General features: G+C 48.8%; 1 protein-coding gene across 5 annotated transcripts; it reads right to left on the reverse strand.

Moving 5' to 3' along the window:
* Positions 1 to 745: 745 nt before the first annotated feature.
* EXOSC2 (exosome component 2) lies at positions 746 to 12,211 on the reverse strand. Of its 5 annotated transcripts, none has more exons than XM_005580624.5 (9): positions 12,069 to 12,211; positions 9,802 to 9,903; positions 7,781 to 7,826; positions 7,155 to 7,244; positions 6,047 to 6,112; positions 4,566 to 4,634; positions 3,180 to 3,356; positions 2,314 to 2,442; positions 746 to 1,808 (listed from the first exon to the last, which is right to left on the reverse strand). In XM_005580624.5, exons 1-9 carry the CDS (start codon positions 12,188 to 12,190, stop codon positions 1,728 to 1,730), a joined length of 882 nt encoding a protein of 293 aa, XP_005580681.1. In that variant the 5' UTR covers positions 12,191 to 12,211; the 3' UTR covers positions 746 to 1,727. The 5 variants fall into 5 exon arrangements, with proteins under 5 accessions (XP_005580681.1, XP_073872348.1, XP_073872349.1 ...); XM_074016247.1 differs by having other exon boundaries at positions 9,789 to 9,903; XM_074016248.1 differs by lacking the exon at positions 7,781 to 7,826.
* Between the last annotated feature and the right edge of the window lie 6,595 nt (positions 12,212 to 18,806).

The raw sequence follows: 18,806 nt of genomic DNA on the forward strand, positions 1-18,806 counted from the left end.
AAAAGAACAGAAAACAATGATGTTAAGACATCTATAGCTGGGCGTGGTGGCTCATGCCTGTAATCCCAGCACTTTGGGAGGCTGAGGCGGGGGGATCACAAGGTCAAGAGATCAAAACCATCCTGGCCAACATGGTAAAATGCCATCTCTACTAAAAATACAAAAATTAGCCTGTAATCCCAACTACTTGGGAGGCTGAGGCAGGAGAATCGCTTAAACTCAAGAGGCGGAGGTTGCAGTGAGCTGAGATTGCGCCACTGCACTCCAACCTGGTGACAGAGTGAGTCTCTGTTTCAAAAACAAAAAGACATCTATAAATATCAAAAAATATGGCTGGGTGCGGTGGCTCACGCCTGTAATCCCAACACTTTGGGAGGCTGAGGCGGGTGGATCACGAGGTCAAGAGATCTAGACCAGGCCGGGCATGGTGGCTCATGCCTGTAATCCCAGCACTTTGGGAGGATGAGGTGGGTAGATGACGAGGTCAGGAGATGGAGACCATCCTGGCTAACACGGTGAAACCCCGTCTCTACTAAAAATACAAAAAATTAGCCAGGCGTGGTGGCATGCTGAAGAATGTGAGAATTCCTGTGCATTGTTTTTTCTGATGACTATCGAAAAATGGTGCCCTGATGTAGGTTGGGGGAACATTTTTAAAAAGGATATTATGGCGTCTTTTTATCCTTTAACCCTGAATTATCCACAAGTTAATGCACTACTACTTCAATTATAGGAGGAAAACAGCTTTGCTTTTCCAGTCTCCATTTTTCTTAGTTTATTTTCATGTTTCTCAGAGTACATGGACCCAGAACATTCACCCTATTATGAATAATTCAGCATCTTACAAGTCACCCTCCAAGCAGGACAGATTAAGGCAGCCTGGTATGGACATAATCGCATCTATGGCTATAAGGAATATGCAACAGAAAATCAGATTCCAACCAAGCAAAAGTCTGCTTGGTTTTGTTTTTTTTTTTTAAACAGAGTCTCGCTCTGTCACCCAGGCTAGACTGCGGTACGAGATTTCAGCTCACTGCAACCTCTGCCTCCCAGGTTCAAGCGATTCTCCTGCCTCAGCCTCCCGAGTAGCTATGGACTACAGGTGCGCACCACACCTGGCTAATTTTTTGTACTTTTAGTAGAGATGGGGTTCACCATGTTGGCCAGGCTGGTCTCGAACTCCCGACCTCAGGTGATCTGCCCACCTCGGCTTCCCAAAGTGCTGGGATTACAGGCATGAGCCACCGCGTCTGGCCTGCTTGGTTAACTATTCTTCCAACTTTACCAGCTGCATTCTCAGTCATTTAAAGGATATAGGAATGGAGGCCAAAACAGACCATTTGGGGGTCAGGGATGCCATGTTTTCTACTGGGGCAATTTCATGGGGCACTGTGCCTTGTGAATGACAGTGAGTGGAAGACAAAGGATTCTCCATATTATTCCAGGATGGGAGGCCATTCGACTGGAACACCATGCACTTTGAAAGACCTGAAACTATTCCCTAATGCTGGGACTCAGCCGGCAACCCAAGGGAGCACTGTTCATCTGCCACCCAGGCTTGGTGTTAGGACAGGAGAAAGCAGGCCTGTAGGCTGGAGGCAGTCACAGGGCTGTCAATGCAGACAAAGTAATGACCTCTCGAGTCTTCGCTGAGCCACATATGGGGACCACACATCACAGTCTTCACTCCTGCAAGGTCCACAGTCCTGTCCTTCTGGAGCACCTCCTTATCCCTCCTGTTCTAAAAGCCTCTGGCGTGTTTCCATCACAATCTCCTCCATTATTTCTGGCTTTAAGATGTCTTTGATCTAAAAAAGGGAAAAAGGCATTTGTTCAGAAGAGAAACCAACCATAAACAGACCACCAAGCCAATCCAAACATAAATCAAGCCGTTAACATAAACTTTCTGTATTCCTTTCATGTCTCAGAGACTAAGCGTTACAAGATATGATCTGCTAAAGCAGCCTGATACATCAGCAAGATTCTCTGGGATGTAGCCGACAAGAACAATTATTCTGACATCCATCCAAAAGCTGGCTGAAATCTGGGATAGGTAAGATGCAGTCCGAGGTTGCTCTCATAAACTAGTCCCACCTGACACCTCCAGCCCTAAAATCCTTAGACTGACACTACGCATTGAGAATCCTGCAAGTATCTTAGGGAAAGATCTACCAGACACTCATTAGGGCTGTTTCAGGCCAGTTCATACTGATGGATGTCTGGAAAGTATTGGGAGACACGCACATTGTCTCTGCGCAAACAACAGAGCAGCTCACAGATCAATGAAGAAGTGAGAGGTCCTGAGGAGAGTACCTGATGTGGAAGGGATGCTTCATAGCAGTAGAGGATGCTGGTATCATACAGCATCATCCTCTGAGTTACCAGCGAGATGACACAGTTCCGAAGCCGGGATATCACCTCTCGATCAGCAAGAGAGACAGGCTATAAGGAGACACAGAGGAGAAGGGAAGGGAAATATAAACAGGACCAAAATACGTGACCAGCCACAGAAAATCACAAATAAATTACTTATGAATCAGAAAATATCACCCTGGAACTCCAAACCAACCAAACAGCTAACTCCAAGGGAGATTAAAAGGAATGGGGCAGGGCGCAGTGTCTCATGCCTGTAATCCCAGCACTTCGGGAGGCCGAGGCGGGTGGATCACAAGGTCAGAAATTCGAGACCAGCCTGACCAACATGGTAAAACCCCATCTTTACTAAAAATACAAAAATTAGCAGAGCATGGTGGGGCACGCCTGTAATCCCAGCTACTCGGGAGGCTGAGGCAGGAGAATCTCTTATACTCGGGAGGCGGAGCTTGCAGTGAGCCGAGATGGCGCCACTGCACTCCAGCCTGGGCTACAGAGTGAGACTCTGTCTCAAAACAAAACAAACAAACAAACAAACAGAAAAAAGAATGGCTTCTTCAGTGGCTCTTCGGCGTTACCCTGCAACTTTGCCATCGCCACCAACAAACATCGAACCATTCACTGAGTTCATCTCCTTAGAAGAGAGAAGATAATATGGGGTTCATGAATACACCTTGATGGAAAGTCAAAGTGACTCAGCCTACAGCAGTAATAGAGCTAAAAACCACCAATTTCACTGGCCACAAAAACACAGCAAAGACTGAGTCCCATCCTTCCCACCGACAGTGGCCACAGTGTTTGCTCACCTCCAGGTTTGCAATGAAGCCCCCTGCTTCCTCTTCTTTGTGCTCAGGTGTTGGGTAAATCCAGATGAAGCCGTTGTTACCGAGAATCACTGAGGCACCACATGGCAAATCATGGAAGTGGGTCTTCTGCCGTTTCACCAGGGAGGGGGAAACCTGGACCAAAACCCCCTGACCTAGCTAAAGAAATACATCACAAAGCTAGGTCACTACAGGATCATCAGTGGGATGAATGAAAAGGAGACTACAGAATACACATCCTAAGTATATTCAAATTGGTGTCCTTCCTGTTTACAATTGCTGTCGCCTATACGCACACCCATAGTACACATTTTTGCAGAGAACACTTGGGGACTCAGAGGCTATTCATACATCCCAGCAGAAGGTGACTTTCAATGCTCTTCTCTGTCATTTCCCTTTACAGTCTCCCTTGCACTCTAAGCCAGAACTCAGGTGCCAGACATTAGAGAAGTTGAAGCCAATGAGGGAGCTGAAGCCTCCTGCTGGTCCAGTAGCACTGTGTTGTTCCAGGACCCTAGCTCATACCTGAACCCCAAACACTCATCTTGCCTGTGAGATGTGTGCCTCTGGGTAGGTAAGGAGCTGGGTGGAGCTGGGTGCAAATCCATGTCTGGTCCTGGCAGGCCAGCTCAAGTGCATGTCCTGCCAAGGGCGAGTCCACAGGACCCAGGGTTGCGAAAGTCAGCATACTGCAGCAGTCCTCTGCCTACTCCATGTACTTGAACGTGGCTGGCTGCAGCCACTCCATTAAGGGAAGAGGTTTTGTTCCACTCAGAAAATAAAAGTGTTCACCCAGATAAAGCTGAGAGACTAGTAAATCCTAATTTGTTTTAGGAAGTATGCTCTCCTTAAAATAATAAATAGCTTCAATAATGCAACCTCGTACAAGAAAAGCAGTGAAATTCCATTTAGAGGCTCAGATGACAGAGCAAGCTTTGCCAGCAATAACATCCACTGGACTGACTGGACGCTTGTCCAAGGGTTGTTTCTCCAGGCCCAGCCTCCCTTTGTTCCCAGGACCGCCTCAGCCCCGGCCCCAGTGCTGAGCTGCAGCGCCCCCTGGAGGGAGAGAGACAGCTGCACCTCCCAGCCCACAGTTGGACGGGCTCCTCTGTCCAAAGAGTCAGTCTCCCTGGAGAAAAAGGATAAAACTTGTTCTTTACAAAGCTACTGACCCATGACCCTGTGAACCCTGACCTGTGAACCCTCATGTTATGTTTAAGGAACACGATCAGTTTGTGGGATGCCAACCTCTATTAATGCTTAGCTACTGGGGTTCTTTAGGCCAGAATTCCAGAGAGCTATAGGGATTAAGAAATAGCCTTGCAATCTCAGTCAGCAAACAGGAACATCAAGAGCCCAACTTACTTTTCCATATTTCAGGCTCCTCGTGTGCAGAGAGACAGCTCCATCAGAGAACACTGCCTGGACCTCAGCCTGGCCAGGGTGATGAAGGAACAAACAGTAGCCTCGGCCACACACTGTCCTGTCCTCTGCAGCCTCTGCCCCTTGACCCCACACCTCCATCTTTTCCTCCCCTCTCCAATGGTCCAGGCTCAACAATCTTAGACAGACCCAGAGGACATCACTGGGACCTCACTTCTCCCCTTGGTTGTCATGAATATCTTTTTTAAAAAAATAGAGACAGAAGGCCAGGCGCGGTGGCTCATGCCTGTAATCCCAGCACTTTGGGAGGCTGAGGCGGGTGGATCACCTGAGGTCGGGAGTTCTAGACCAGCCTGACCAACATGGAGAAACCCCGTCTCTACTAAAAATACAAAATTAGCTGGGCGTAGTGGCAGGTGCCTGTAATCCCAGCTACTCAGGAGGCCGAGGCAGGAGAATCGCTCGAACCCAGGAGGCAGAGGTTGTGGTGAGCCAAGATCGCACCATTGCACTCCAGCCTGGGCAACAAGAGCGAAACTCCGTCTCAAAAAAATAAATTAAATTAAATTAAATTAAAGGCCAGGCATGGTGGCTCATGCCTATAATCCCAGCACTTTGGGAGGTCAAGGTGGGCAGATCACCTGAGGTCAGGAGTTCAAGACCAGCCTGGCCAATATGGTGAAACCCCGTCCCTACTAAAAATACAAAAATTACCAGGGCATGGCACACACCTGTAATCCCAGCTACTCGGGAGGCTAAAGCAGAATTGCTTGAATCCGGGAGGCGGAAGTTGCAGTGAGCTGAGATCACGCCACTGCACTCCAGTCTGGACAACAGAGCAAGACTCTGTCTTAAAAAAAAAAAAAAAATTTTAAATAACATATAATAGAGACAGAGTCGTGCACTGTCACCCAGGCTGGAATGCAGTGGTGTGATCAGAGCTCACTGTAGCCTTGAGCTCCTGGGCTCAAGCAACCCTCCGGCCCCAGCCTCCTGAGTAGCTAGGCATGTGCCGCCATGCCCGGCTAATTTTTTATTTTTATTTTTTTGTAGAGAGGGGGTCTTGCTATGTTGCCCAGGCTGGTCTTGAACTCTTAGGCTCAAGCAATCCTCCCTCCTTGGCCTTCCAAAGCGCTGGGATTACAGGCATGAGCCACCACACTCGGCCTGTCATTAATATCTTGATGTGAACAACACCTCTTCCACTCCCTGGGCTAAAAGTTAACATCATTAACAAAAGCCTAAAGCACAGGCTACCATAAGTTACAAGACCCAAAGAAATGACTTAGCAGCAGGTCTGAACAAGAGCTGGGGAGTCAGCCTGAGTTAAGGAGACCGAGAAAGGACACAGCAGAGCCCGACACCTGGTCTAACGGTTCTTCCGTCAGAGACATACAATGGAAGGCCCATTTCCCAGCCCCACAGAAAAGCATGAAGAGGCTGCAGTGCAAAGCACAGGATACACTGATGAGGTCCCCTTCCTGTAAGAAACCTCTCATCGCAAGCTCATCTTCTGCAGATCTTCTCCTCTGAAATACACAAAGAAATGACATTACTGAAGCCAGGTCCTCAGAAAGGTCTCCATCACTTCTTTCTCTTTCACTTCCTTTTGAGATTTTTGAGGCCAACCACAATACTCAAACACTGAGAACTATGGCAAAAGTAGGTAACCCGAGCCACTTGAGGGGAATGAGTGATAATCACGACTTTCCATCGCAAGAGACTTTTCCATAGTCCTCTTCTCTTCCTCTTTCCCTCCCTTCCCTGAGGAGCATTCCAACCCCTCCCAATCTCACCCAGCCAACATTTCCACACTCATCTTCCATGACAGCTCTCTGTGGTCCAGCAGGACCAGACTAACTCCTGCTTGGATATATCTCTGCTCACACATTTCCCTTTATCTCAGATTCCCTGAACTAGTTATTTAAAGTCTCTCCATCCTGTCTTTCCTACGAGCTTCTCTCACTGGAATGAACCACTCCTTTTGTATAACCACAGCTTATTTATTCTTCTACTGCCAGATACTGGGTCAGTTATCTTATATCCCCTGCTAGGGAACTCAGTCGTGCTTGGCACTTGGCACAGAGCTTGGCACAGTAAGCCTCTCTGTAAATACATGCTGGACTGAAGATAAAGGTGAACCATGGTATTTTACAAAAGGCTGTGGCTTAGTTACTGTGGTTGTCTGGAATAACCAAATGCCTTTCAATTCACAAAAAACTAATGTAAAGACAGCTTTCCAAGGAACATCTTCACTGTGCAAAGCTGATACGTCCAGAAAAGGAAAGCTATTAACAAGCAGCATCTAAGAGCTTCTCTCCCCAACTCTCTGTTGGGATCCCACCCCATGGATGTTTCTGATCCTACCGTATGCCAACTGCTCCCTCTTTCGGGAGACCTGGACAGGGTGAAAAGTCTACATACACATCCAGACAGCAAACTTCACAGCAGACAAACGGGAGTCAAAGGGGTAACCTCAGTGTAAAGCAAAGTCCTCTGGTGGAACAAAGGGTCCCACAGCTCCCCCCAGCCCACTGGGCTCCAGTCCATGGCCCCAGCTGTAGCCCTTACCAGCTCTCCTCCAGGAAGGTTCATGGACGAGAGCAGCAAGACCGAATCCAGCCTGGAGTTGGTCTCCACCTTCCACCTCTTCTGTTGAACCTATAAGCCAAGTTCCACACCTGGACACATGCTCCAGGGACAGGAGTTCACATCATAAGTAACCAGTAAGGCTGGGTGCGGTGGTTCACGCCTGTAATCCCAGTACTTTGGGAGGCCGAGGTGGTGGCTCACTTAAGGTCAGGAGTTTGAGACCAGCCTGACCAATATGATGAAACCCCGTCTCTACTAAAAATACAAAAATTAGCCGGGCGTGGTGGCAGGTGCCTATAATCCCAGCTACTTAGGAGGCTGAGATAGGAGAATCGTTTGAACCCTGGAGGCGGAGGTTGTAACGAGCCAAGATCGCGCCACTGCACTCCAGCCTGGGCAACAGAGCGAGACTCCATCTCAAAAAAAGAAAAAGAAAGTAACCAGTAATCCCAAATCGAACAAGCCACATATTTACATCAGAGGCCACACAATAGCCAAATGCAACGAATGCCTTTTTCATGTAACTACAAGTGGAATGACTGTCCCATGAATACAATCGCCAGCCTGCCTCGACTTTGTAAACACCAATCTGATATTGACGTTACCTCTGTGATTCTTCCCACTACAATGTCTCCTACTTCACCAATGTATCTGAAAGATAAAACACAAGGGATTCGTGCATCTGTGAGCAGACTTTCTGACAAGACCACACACCATTTGAGATGTTGGTTTAACAGAGTGAAAGCCTTGAATAGGCGTCACATTCAGCAAATTCATGTAACTATATTGTCTGGACTTATTTTCAGAAATTGCTAACTTCAAACATTCCTCCATGTATAAAGTCTCCATTAACCTCAAACAAATCGCTATTCAAGTAGTTCATTTAGCCAAAAAAAACCCCTATTTTGTTCAATTACATGACACTGGAAAACATGGACTATTTTCCTGTGGCACACGGATGAGTTCTGCACCAGCCAAAGGAAGAGAAAGGAAATCTGAGCCAGACGCCAACCGCATGAGTCTGCTCATGTCTCCCCCACTCACTCACTGCCTGCTCCTCTCAAGCCCCTTTGCTAGCTCCTCATCCACAATTCTAATGAGACGTACTCGGTGCTGAGGCCAAGTCCTTAGACCTCTTCGCTTTTCGGCCACTCAATCTAATACCATTAAAATACCACTCTGTGCTGTCACTGTGCCACTCTCCTGAATTCCAAATCCTTCTCAACTGCCAGCTACCCAACTCTGCCATTTAGATAACTAATAGGCATTTTCAAATGTATCACGCCCAAAACTAAGCTTTCCCACAGCCCCCTCCAGTCCTCCGTAGCAAACCGAGGTAGGGGATGAGTTATCCCCATCTCAGTCAATGGTGACTCCATCCCCAGTTGCTCAGGCCAATAAACCTTGGAGAGTTCTTTGATTCCTCTCTCTCTCTCACACACTTCAGGACAAGTCCAGTAGCAAATCCTGCTGGCTCTACCCTTAAAACATATGCAGGAAATAAAAGGCATCCAAATTGGAAAGGAAGAAGTAAAATTATTTCTATTCACAGTTGACTGGGTCCTATGTACAGTAAAGTCCAAAGAATACAAAACCCAACACCTTTTCATGATTTCAAAAAAAACACTCAGAAAATAAAATCTATGTGGATCCCAATCACTCCTCCACCTTCCACTGCTACCACCTTAGTCGAAGCCACCATCACTTCAGATTATGAGTATGGTCCCTAATCCACCTCCCTAAGCTTGCTCTGTCCCCCTTCAATCTCCCATCGGCAGCCACAGTGAGCTTAAGTCCAGATCAAGTCCCTCCTCTGCTCCACCCCTTCCAGGGGCTTCCCAGATTACACAAAGTAGAAGCCGAAATGCTTACTCTGGCTACAAGGCAGGCCCATGTCTGCCCGCCTCAGCTTTCTGCTCATATCTGCCCCTACTCTCTCCCTCACTCACTCTGTTCTAACCTCACTGGCTTGCTTTCTGGGGCTAATCTTCATTGAATGCTTCTAGGTATCAGGCCCTGTGCTAAATACTTTACATGCACCATCTCACTGAATTCTAAAGAAAATCCTAGGCCAGCCGCAGTGGCTCACATCTGTAATCCCAGCACTTTGGGAGGCCAAGTGGGGGGGAAATCTTCTGAAGTCAGCAGTTCGAGACCCGCCTGGCCAACATGGTAAAACCCTGTCTCTACTAAAAGTATAAAAAAATTAGCCAGGCGTGGTGGCGAGTGCCTGTAATCCCAGCTACTTGGGAGGCTGAGGCAGGAGAATCGTTTGAACCCGGGAGGCAGAGGTTGCAGCGTGCAGACTGTGCCACTGTACTCCAGCCTGGGCAACAGAGCGAGACTCCGTCTCAAAAAAAAAAAAGAAAATCCTGTGAAGTAGGCCATGCTATTATACTCACTTTGCAGAGGAGGTAACCAAGGCTTGGAGTGGTGACATAACATGGGAAAACCTCTGAAGCCTACACTGATCTGCACCACCCCACCTACAGTCATGGTCAAAACCTCAGACTTACAGCATGACAGGGCAGGCAGGGGTGGGGTAGGGGATATGGAGGGGGCAGAAAAAGCCTGGTTGTACAACCTGGATGCCGCAAGAAAGGGAATACACACCTTTTGTTCTCACCTGGTTTTCAAAGCTTTCACACAGATCAACTTGTTTACTCTCTCCACAGAGCCAGCAACAGATGCAATGAGCTTCTCTTCTCCCATATACGTTCCGTGGCCCCTGATGCAAGGCAAAGGTACAAAGAAAGGATACCAGGGTAACTCGAGGTGACCTCTCTCCTTTCAAGAACAATGTGTTCCTCAAAGCTAACAAGCTCCCCCTGCAAAGCCTGGCTTCTGTGCTGGCTGCTTCCTCTGCCTTCAGTGCTCCTTCTCCAGACTGGCTACTTGGAAATCACCCCTCTCACTCAGGTCTGCTCAGGTGTCACTTTCTCCAGCAGGCCTACCTTGACTGTGCCATTGAAAACACAGCCCACCCCGTTGCCACCACTCCCCCACATTCCATTGACCCTGCTCCACGTTTTTCCCCATTGCATTATTGCCTAACATTCTCCGTTATAACTCCACCAGGACAGAGATTTTTCACTCTGCCGTTATATCCCAACTGCACAAAATATAAATATATGTTGAAAGCATTAACGAAAGAATGAATCTTAAGATTTCCTGGCCAGGTGCGGTGGTTCACGCCTATAATCCCAGCACTCTGGGAGGCCGAGGTGGGTGGATCACGAGGTCAAGTGTTTGAGACCAGCCTGACCAACATGGTGAAACCCCGTCTCTACTAAAAATACAAAAATTAGCCGGGCATAGTGGCGTGCGCTTGGAATCCCAGCTACTTAGGAGGGTGAGGCAGGAGAATTGCTTGAATCCCAGAGGCGGAGGTTGCAGTGAGCTGAGACTGTGCCACGGCACTCCAGCCTGGGCGACAGAGTGAGACTCTGTCTCATTAAAAAAAAAAAAAAAAAAAATTTCCTAGGGGCTGGGCATGCCTGTACTCCCAGCACTTTGGGAGGCCAAGGTGGGCAGATCACACTTGAGGTCAAGGGTTCGAGATCAGCCTGGCCAACATCGTGAAACCTCATCTCTACTAAAAATACAAAAATTGGCTGGGCATGGTGGCAGGTGCCTGTAATCCCAGCTACTCAGGAGGCTGAGACAGGAGAATTGCTTGAACCCAGGAGGCAGAGGTTGCAGTGAGCCGAGATCCCACCACTGCTCTCCAGCCTAGGCGACAGAGAGACTCCGTCTCAAAAATGAAAAAAAAATATTTCCTAGGATCCACTAGCCTTAAACTAACAGGTTAAAGGGCAATGCTATGAATGCTGTGCCCCTTGTATAGATACATGTACAGAAAAAAAAGGTTGAAACGCTAGTGTTATCTATGATGATGATATAATGGCTGGTTTTACTTCTTTTCTTACATAATTATCTCATTTAATCCTCATTACCGTATCATACTGTTATTATCACTATCTTACAGATGAGGAAACTGACCGTGGAGAGGCAATGCCGCTAATAAGATGTGATGGTAGCTGGACTGGAACCCCAACTGTCTGACTCAAGAGCCTGCCCTCGGCCGGGCGCGGTGGCTCACGCCTGTAATCCCAGCACTTTGGGAGGCTGAGGAGGGTGGATCACCTGAGGTCGGGAGTTCAAGACCAGCCTGACCAACATGGAGAAACCCCGTCTCTACTAAAAATACAAAAATTAGCCAGGCATGGTGGCACATGCCTGTAATCCCAGCTACTCGAGAGGCTGAGGCAGGAGAATCGCTTGAACCTGGGAGGCGGAGGTTGCAGTGAGCTGAGATCGCGCCATTGCACTCCAGCCTGGGCAAAAAGAGTGAAACTCTGTCTCAAAAAAAAAAAAAAAAAAAAAGAGCCTGCCCTCTTAACTACAACACACTGTACTGCACCCCTTGGATTCAAAATGTGTATAAATGGGTGCAGGCAGCACAATGTAACTGTTTGCCCTAAGCTCGAACAATTACGGATTCTAAACTGAAGAGGAGGCGGCCAAGAACACCCACCGTCCCCTCAGAGAGCTGAAAACTGGAAAGAGAGCCTGCGCCTAAACCTCCCCGGTTTTCCAGGTCTCCTACAAGGAAGGCTCCAAGATTTGGACTTCAGGCAGAAGACCCAAAAGTCACAGCCACCAGAGGTCAGGAGTGGAGGGTTTCAGGGAGCTGAGACAAACGCAGAAGGGGACACACAAGACGCAGGGGGCAAGAAGCGCGAGGCTCGGAAGCGAGGCGAGTAGGATGCTCAGACCAAGTGCCTGGGGTCCCGCGGGGAGTTAGACACACCGGGATACGAGGCCTGGACCACGTGCAGAGAGCCCTGAAGCCGCTCTATGAAGCCTCGACTCCCCCAAGTCCCCACGTACCGCATGAATCCCGTGTCCGTAGTGATTGTGTCCCCCGGCACCACTAGATGTTTCTTAGTGTCGCGACCCAGTCTCTCGCTAAGAGGCTTGCGAGCCGCTGGAAGCCTCATCTCCATCGCCATCTTGGCGCCAATGAGTTGCGCAGGCGCAGCTCAGCCGGGAGCCGCGATATCCGACTCCGCAACTCCTGGCCGCGTTCGGAGGGGCGGGGAAGGGCGGGGACTCAGAGCAGCTGCCAATGAGAACTCACGGTCTGGAGGCCATGTTTACAATTGGCAACACTAAGGCGAACCCGAAGGGAAGGGAGCCGAGCTGCCATGTTTACTATTGGCAAGGGAGCACCCGTGGAATAATACAATCTCACGTTGTGTGGGGTGTGACTTTTTACCAAAACTGTCTTGTACTCACCATCCCATTTATTGTTTACAAGAGTTAGCGATAATTGAGAAACGGACCTCTGAGTTTCTGTCCGATTCTAAGCTGCTGAAATCCGGTATTTTCTAAGAGAGAGCTCAGGAGGATGGAGAGATGGGATCTACAGAAAACACTATTTGAACAGAGAGAAGAGCCCCCGTCCACACGGTTCCTAGTAGCCCCAGTATTCTACATTGCTGCCGCCCCGTGGGTGCTGGCTCAGCATCATCATCTATACCTCCAAACCGGGCTCCAGATACTTCTCACTTGGTTCTGTTCTTTCATAAAGACTTCTTTAAGCAAGCTAATTTACTCCAATATTTCTTTTGGAAACAAGTTAAAAATCGTCTAACAGTATAGGTCAAACCTTGCAAGCCAGGTATATTTGGTAGGGAAGGGAAGTGCACACATAATACGAAGATGGCTTGCATTTAGTTACACAGCGAGTTGAGTGCTCTGTGTGTGCCAGGCGCTGTTCTAAGGATTCAGCAGGGAACAGACATGTCTCTGTGGGTTTTGCTGCGGCTCCGTTTTAATAGGAGCGTACCCCTCGCCCCTTCTCCCGTTCCCCACTACCGTCTCCCTCTCCTTGCCCTACATTCACAACAAACTAATTGGGAATGGTAATTCCCCATGCACAGGGACTCTAAAGAGGATTAAATGAAATCATTTACATCAACTGTGGTCAGAAAAGCAGGTAAACCAAGTCTGCCTCCTGAAGAAAGATCCATCGAACCAATTGTTTTATAAATCTCCAAAGCGACAGCATTTCTTCCACTTAAGCAAGGCGCACGACCACACTTAAGAAAGTCAGCCCTGCCAGGCAGTCCGTGACGTGAATGCTAGTGCCCCAAGGCCCTAGGTAAGTGGGCGGCCAGACCCTCGCCCTCCGCCGTGCTTGGAGGAAGGCGCTAGAGCCCAGCCCCTTGGTCCAGTACTGCCGGGGCCATAAGAGGGCGATGGTGTCCTTTGAGCCCGCGTAGCCCGGCGGCCAGGAAGCCAGGCCCAGCGAGCGGCCCTAGGCGGAGCGAGAGTGTAGTCCTGACACCATCCAAGTTCTTCCCGGGAGGGAGAGACGCGCACTCTCACAGCGTTCACATTCACGGAGCCTGTCGCAAGGTTGGCATTGTGGATACCAGTTTATGGAGGAGGAAATCGAGGCCCCAAAAGGAATGGAATTCACATTAGCAGATGGCAGCAAAGCCGATGCGTGTTCCAGCTGCACGCGATTTACCCCAGAGCCTGCACCCTTTACCAAACATAACCCGAGTGCTTCGGCTAGTCCTTTGCTGAGTGCATTACAGATACTATGTTATGTATTCCTCACTTTCAGCCCATCTTTGAGGTAGGCATTGCTATCCCTGATGATCACTTGGGGGCACCGAGCCCCCCAAACAGACCTGTAGCTGGGACTAGAATCCAAAACGGCAGACTCCCCCTCCCCCATCCTCTTTCTGCATCATCACACGCACCCTTATTTATTTATTTATTTATTTATTTATTTATTTATTTATTTTGAGACAGGGTCTTTGTCACCCAGGCTGGAGTACAATGACACGATTATGGCTTACTGCAGCCTTGACCTCCTGGGCTCAGGTAATCCTACCACCTCAGCCTCTTGAATAGTTTGGACTACAGGCACATGCCACCAGGCTCGGCTAATTTTTTTGTACTTGTTTTGTGAAGACAAGGTTTCACCGTGTTGCCCAACCTGATCTTGAACTCCTGAACTCAAGTGATCCGCCCATCTTGGCCTCCCAAAGTGCTGGGATTACAGGCATGAGCCACCGAGCCTGGCCACATTTACCCCTTTACCACCAGTAGACAAGTGGGTACCCGGAGACAGAGCAGCACATCCCAGGGGGCTTTGTAAAAAGTATAGATTCCTTAGGCATTGAGGCTGTAAACCCCGAATATCTGAGACAGGTCTCAGTTAATTTAGAAAGTTTATTTCGCCAAGATTGAGGATGTGTGCCTGTGGCACAAGCTCAGGAGGTCCTAACAACACGTGCCCAAGGTGGTTGGAGCGCAGTTTGGTTTCATACATTTTGGGGAGACATGAAGCATCAATCAACATATGTGAGATGAACATTGATTCAGCACGGAAAAGCGGGACAACCCTAAGCTGGGAAGGGGCTTCCAGGTCATGGGTAGATAAGAAACAAACGGTTGATTTTTTTTTTTTTTTTTTTTTTTTTTTGAGTTTCTGATTAGCGTCTCCAAAGGAGGCAATCAGGTATCCATTTATCTCAGTGAGCAGATGGGTGACTTTGAATAGAACAGGAGGCAGGTTTGCCCTAAGCAGTTCCCAGCTTGACTTACTTTTCCCTTTAGCTTAGTGATTTTGTGGCCCCAAGATTTATTTTCCTTTCATGAGGTTCTGCAAAGGTAAGGTCCAGAAGTCTGTGCATGTTTTAACTCCCTATGTAATTTCAGTGGCAGAAAAGGTCTAAGATTCACTGATGCCACCACATTTGTGCATCTCTGCAGCCACTGCCCCAGGCTGATCAACGGCATCTCTTACCAGGGAGATAACCTCCTAGCTTGTCTTCCTAATTCTACTTTTGTCCTTCCTTCATCCAATCTCCACACGGCAGCCAGAGGGAGCTTTAAAAACAGATTAAATCACTTCCCTGCTTCCAACACTTCTAGACTCCTGCCTGTCTCTGACCTCACGCTCGTCCTAACCCACTGCCTTACTCAATATGCTGCAGCCAGACTGTTACCGGTGGAGGGTGCCCAGGTTCTTGGCGTCTTGGACAAAACACACAGACAAAGCAAGGAAAGAATAAAGCAACAAAAGCAGAGATTTATTGAAAACGAAAGTACACTCCACAGGGCGATGAACGACCCAAGCAAAGAAACTCAAGAGGCTCTTTACAGAAGTTTCTAGGGTTTAAATACCTTCTAAAGGTTTCCCATTGCTTATTTGGTGTACACCCTGTGTAAATGAAGGAGCCGCCCGTGATCAGTCTGATTGGTTGTGGAAAGTGACCAATGAGAGGCTGAAGTTACAAGTTATGCCTTATGCAAATGTCTGATTGGTTGTGGAAAGTGATCAATCAGAGGCTGAAGTGAAGTTACAAAGTTATACTCCTATGCAAATGAAGACTTGGCCCCCGGAGCAGCCTGACTGGTTGTGGGAAGAAGGGACCAATTAGAGGTACTTTCAGTTTTTCATGTGCCACACAGAAAAGCCGAGATTGCAAACGGAGTAGCCTCTGGTCCTTTTGTTACTTCGACATGGAAAGTTGGGGTTTTCCTTTTGATTTACTTCTAGAAAGTCAGTGTGAATCAGCCTTATGTTCCCTGCCTCCAGACCCTATTCTCCTGCCTCAAGACTAGCTGGCTTCCCCTCGGGGCCACAGCACCAAGCTCCGCATCACTCCAGGGCCCTTTACTCTGGTCTCTTTCTGCATAAATTCTCTTCGCCCAGGCTTTTGTGTGGCTGGCTCCTTCTCCTCACTCACGTCTTGCTCAAACATCACTTCCTCAGAGAAGACTCCGCTGATCATCTTATCTGGAATAACTCTCCAGTCCTTTTTTTTAATCCCTTGATCCTGTTTTACTTCTTGTCACTGATATTTCTTTTTTTCTTTTTCTTTTTTTTGAGATGGAGTCCCGCTCTTGTTGCCCAAGCTGGAGTGCAATGGCACGATCTCGGCTCACTGCAACCTCTGCCTCCCGGATTGAAGCGATTATCCCGCCTCAGCCTCCTGAGTAGCTGGGATTACAGGCACCCATCACCACGCCCGGTTAATTTTTGCATTTTTCAGAGAGACGGGGTTTCCCCATGATGGCCAGGCTTGTTTCGAACTCCTGACCTCAAGTGATCTGCCTGCCTTGGCCTCCCAAAGTGCTGGAATTACAGGTGTGAGCCACCGTGCCTGGGCTCGAATTTTCTTTTCTTTTTCTTTTCTTTTTTTTTTTTTTTTTTTTGTTCATTTATTGCGGTCTCCCTCCACTAGAACATGCATGTGCTGAAAACAGGGACTTGATCTGTTCTGTGCATCATATATCAATGCTTAGAACCAGGCCTGGCACACAGGGTAGCCATAAAATATTTGTTGAAAAAATACAATATACTTTCAAACTACAGGTTTGTTTGTCTGCTCATCGCCTGTTTTCCCACCGGATATGAACCCCACAAATACCCAGACTGTACATTTTGTTCACTGCCTGTTTCCTATGTATGCTTGATATATAGTCGGCCCTTGTATTAAGCATGTCTTTGCTTTTTTTTTTTTTTAAGATGGAGTCTCACTCTGTTGCCCAGGCTGGAATGCAATGGTACATTCTCTGCTCACTGCAACCTCTGCCTCCCAGGTTCAAGTGATTCTTCTGCCTCAGCCTCCTGAGTAGCTGGGATTACAGGTGCCTGCCACCATGCCTGGCTAATTTTTGTCTTTTTAGTAGAGACAGGGTTTCACCATGTTGGCCAGGCTGGTCTCGAACTCCTGACCTCGTGATCTGCCCGCCTTAGGCTCCCAGAGTGCTAGGATTACAGGCGTGAGCCACCACGCCCAGCGCCTTTGCTTTTCTGTACTCGGATGCTTTGAGATCTTGGGGCCTTGCTCTTCCCAGATGGACTGCCCCACCTAGGGTTAACCAGTTCCTGGAGATAGTAAACAACTCACCCAGGAGGTCCCTTGCAAACGCACACCACCCAATCCAGAGCCCACACCCACAAACACCTCCTTTATTAGGCTCTCTTACTCAGGACCAGTATCCAACTGCCCTGATCATCCCAAGGCCAGACACCAGACAACTAGGGAAAGTCCTTATACCCCAGCACCTGCTGCAGTTGTCAAACCAACCAATCCTAAGCCTGCTTACCTTGCCTCACCCATTCCTTCCCATGGAAACCACAATAAAGGGTCTTGCTCATGTTTTCCCCTCCTTCCCTCTGCCTCCTGACCAACCCGGTGCTTTCCTGTGCAGCTCTGCACGGCGCACCCTGCCTCTTGTTTCTAGAACAAAGATCTTTCTCCATGACAGTCATTTCCATGTTGGCATACCATGTCAGATTTCAGGACCCTTAAAACAGCTCTCTGCCAGGTGCAGTGGCTCACATCTGTAATCCCAGCACTGTAGGAGGCCGAGGCGGGTGGATCACATGAGGTCAGGAGTTCAAGACAAGCCTGGTCAACATGGTGAAACCCCATCTCTACTAAAAATACAAAAAATTAGCCAGGCGTGCTGGTGGGCGCCTGTAATCCCAGCTACTCAGGAGGCCGAGGCAGGAGAATCGCCTGAACCCGGAGGTGGAGGTTGCAGTGAGCCATTGAACTCCAGCCTGTGCCACAAGAGCGAAACCGCGTCTCAAAAATAAAAATAAAAATAATGCCTCAAGCCCAGGGCTGGCCCACAGAAACTGCCATGGCTGTGTTTGCATGTCTTTGATTAGGGGGACTGAAATCTCAGGAAAGGGGCCTCAGGCCTCTGCTGCAAATGCAAGCAAAGTAAGAGGTTAGGCTTTTCAGCATCATGCCTCCCTCCAGTGTGCAAGCCACAAGTCACATCATTTCACCCTGGTATCCCAGGCCTTGGCACCCGGGGCAGCACACTTCTGTGGGAACAGATCTGTGGGCAAAGCAGAGGCACCTTGGTCTGCAGTTACAGCCAGCTACCACCAGGTGGGTTCTGGAGCCTGGGATGGGGATCCTGGGATCTGTTAGCTGAGACGTCACAGGACAGAATGACCTATGGAGAACAATTTAGATTTCTGTTCAAGGGCCTCACTGACTCCTCTGAGTATCTGACTCTGGAAGTCCCTACTTCAGGAAGCCAGAGTTATTTCCTGGGAGTCTCAACATGTGAGCAGGACAAGCCACCTGCCACTTCACCCCTTGGCATCCCTCGGGGGACTCAGGACAGATAGACTTTGGTCAAGGGAACAAGAGGCCTGGGTGGGGGCTGCATGGGAGAGGGGAATGCAGGGGCCACCGGAGGCAATGGGAGCCTAATGGTGGAGTGTCAAAGGAGAAGCGAGGTTCCAGTGGGAGGAGAACCAAGGGTGACTTCCCCCACTGGCCTGAGGGAGTGAACCCCAGATGGGGCCTGCAAGTGAACTCATGAGGTGTCCAACCCTGCCTGTGCCCCAATTTCCACGGTGCAGGACAAATCCCTCAAAGTATGGGGGTCTTTGGGAGTACATCCCTGAAGTTCCAAATGGGGCTCGTCTGTGTGTCCAAGTGTGAATTCCCAAGTGTCTGCAGGTGTGCATGTGTGCACATGTGTGTGGGATGAAGATGCAGAGTTGTACCTGTGGGATGCCAGGAAGCCACACATGCAGCGGGTTGGAAGATGACACCCTCATAGCTG

The sequence above is a fragment of the Macaca fascicularis genome, chromosome 15 (assembly GCF_037993035.2).
Source record: "Macaca fascicularis isolate 582-1 chromosome 15, T2T-MFA8v1.1".
Classification (NCBI taxonomy): domain Eukaryota; kingdom Metazoa; phylum Chordata; class Mammalia; order Primates; family Cercopithecidae; genus Macaca; species Macaca fascicularis.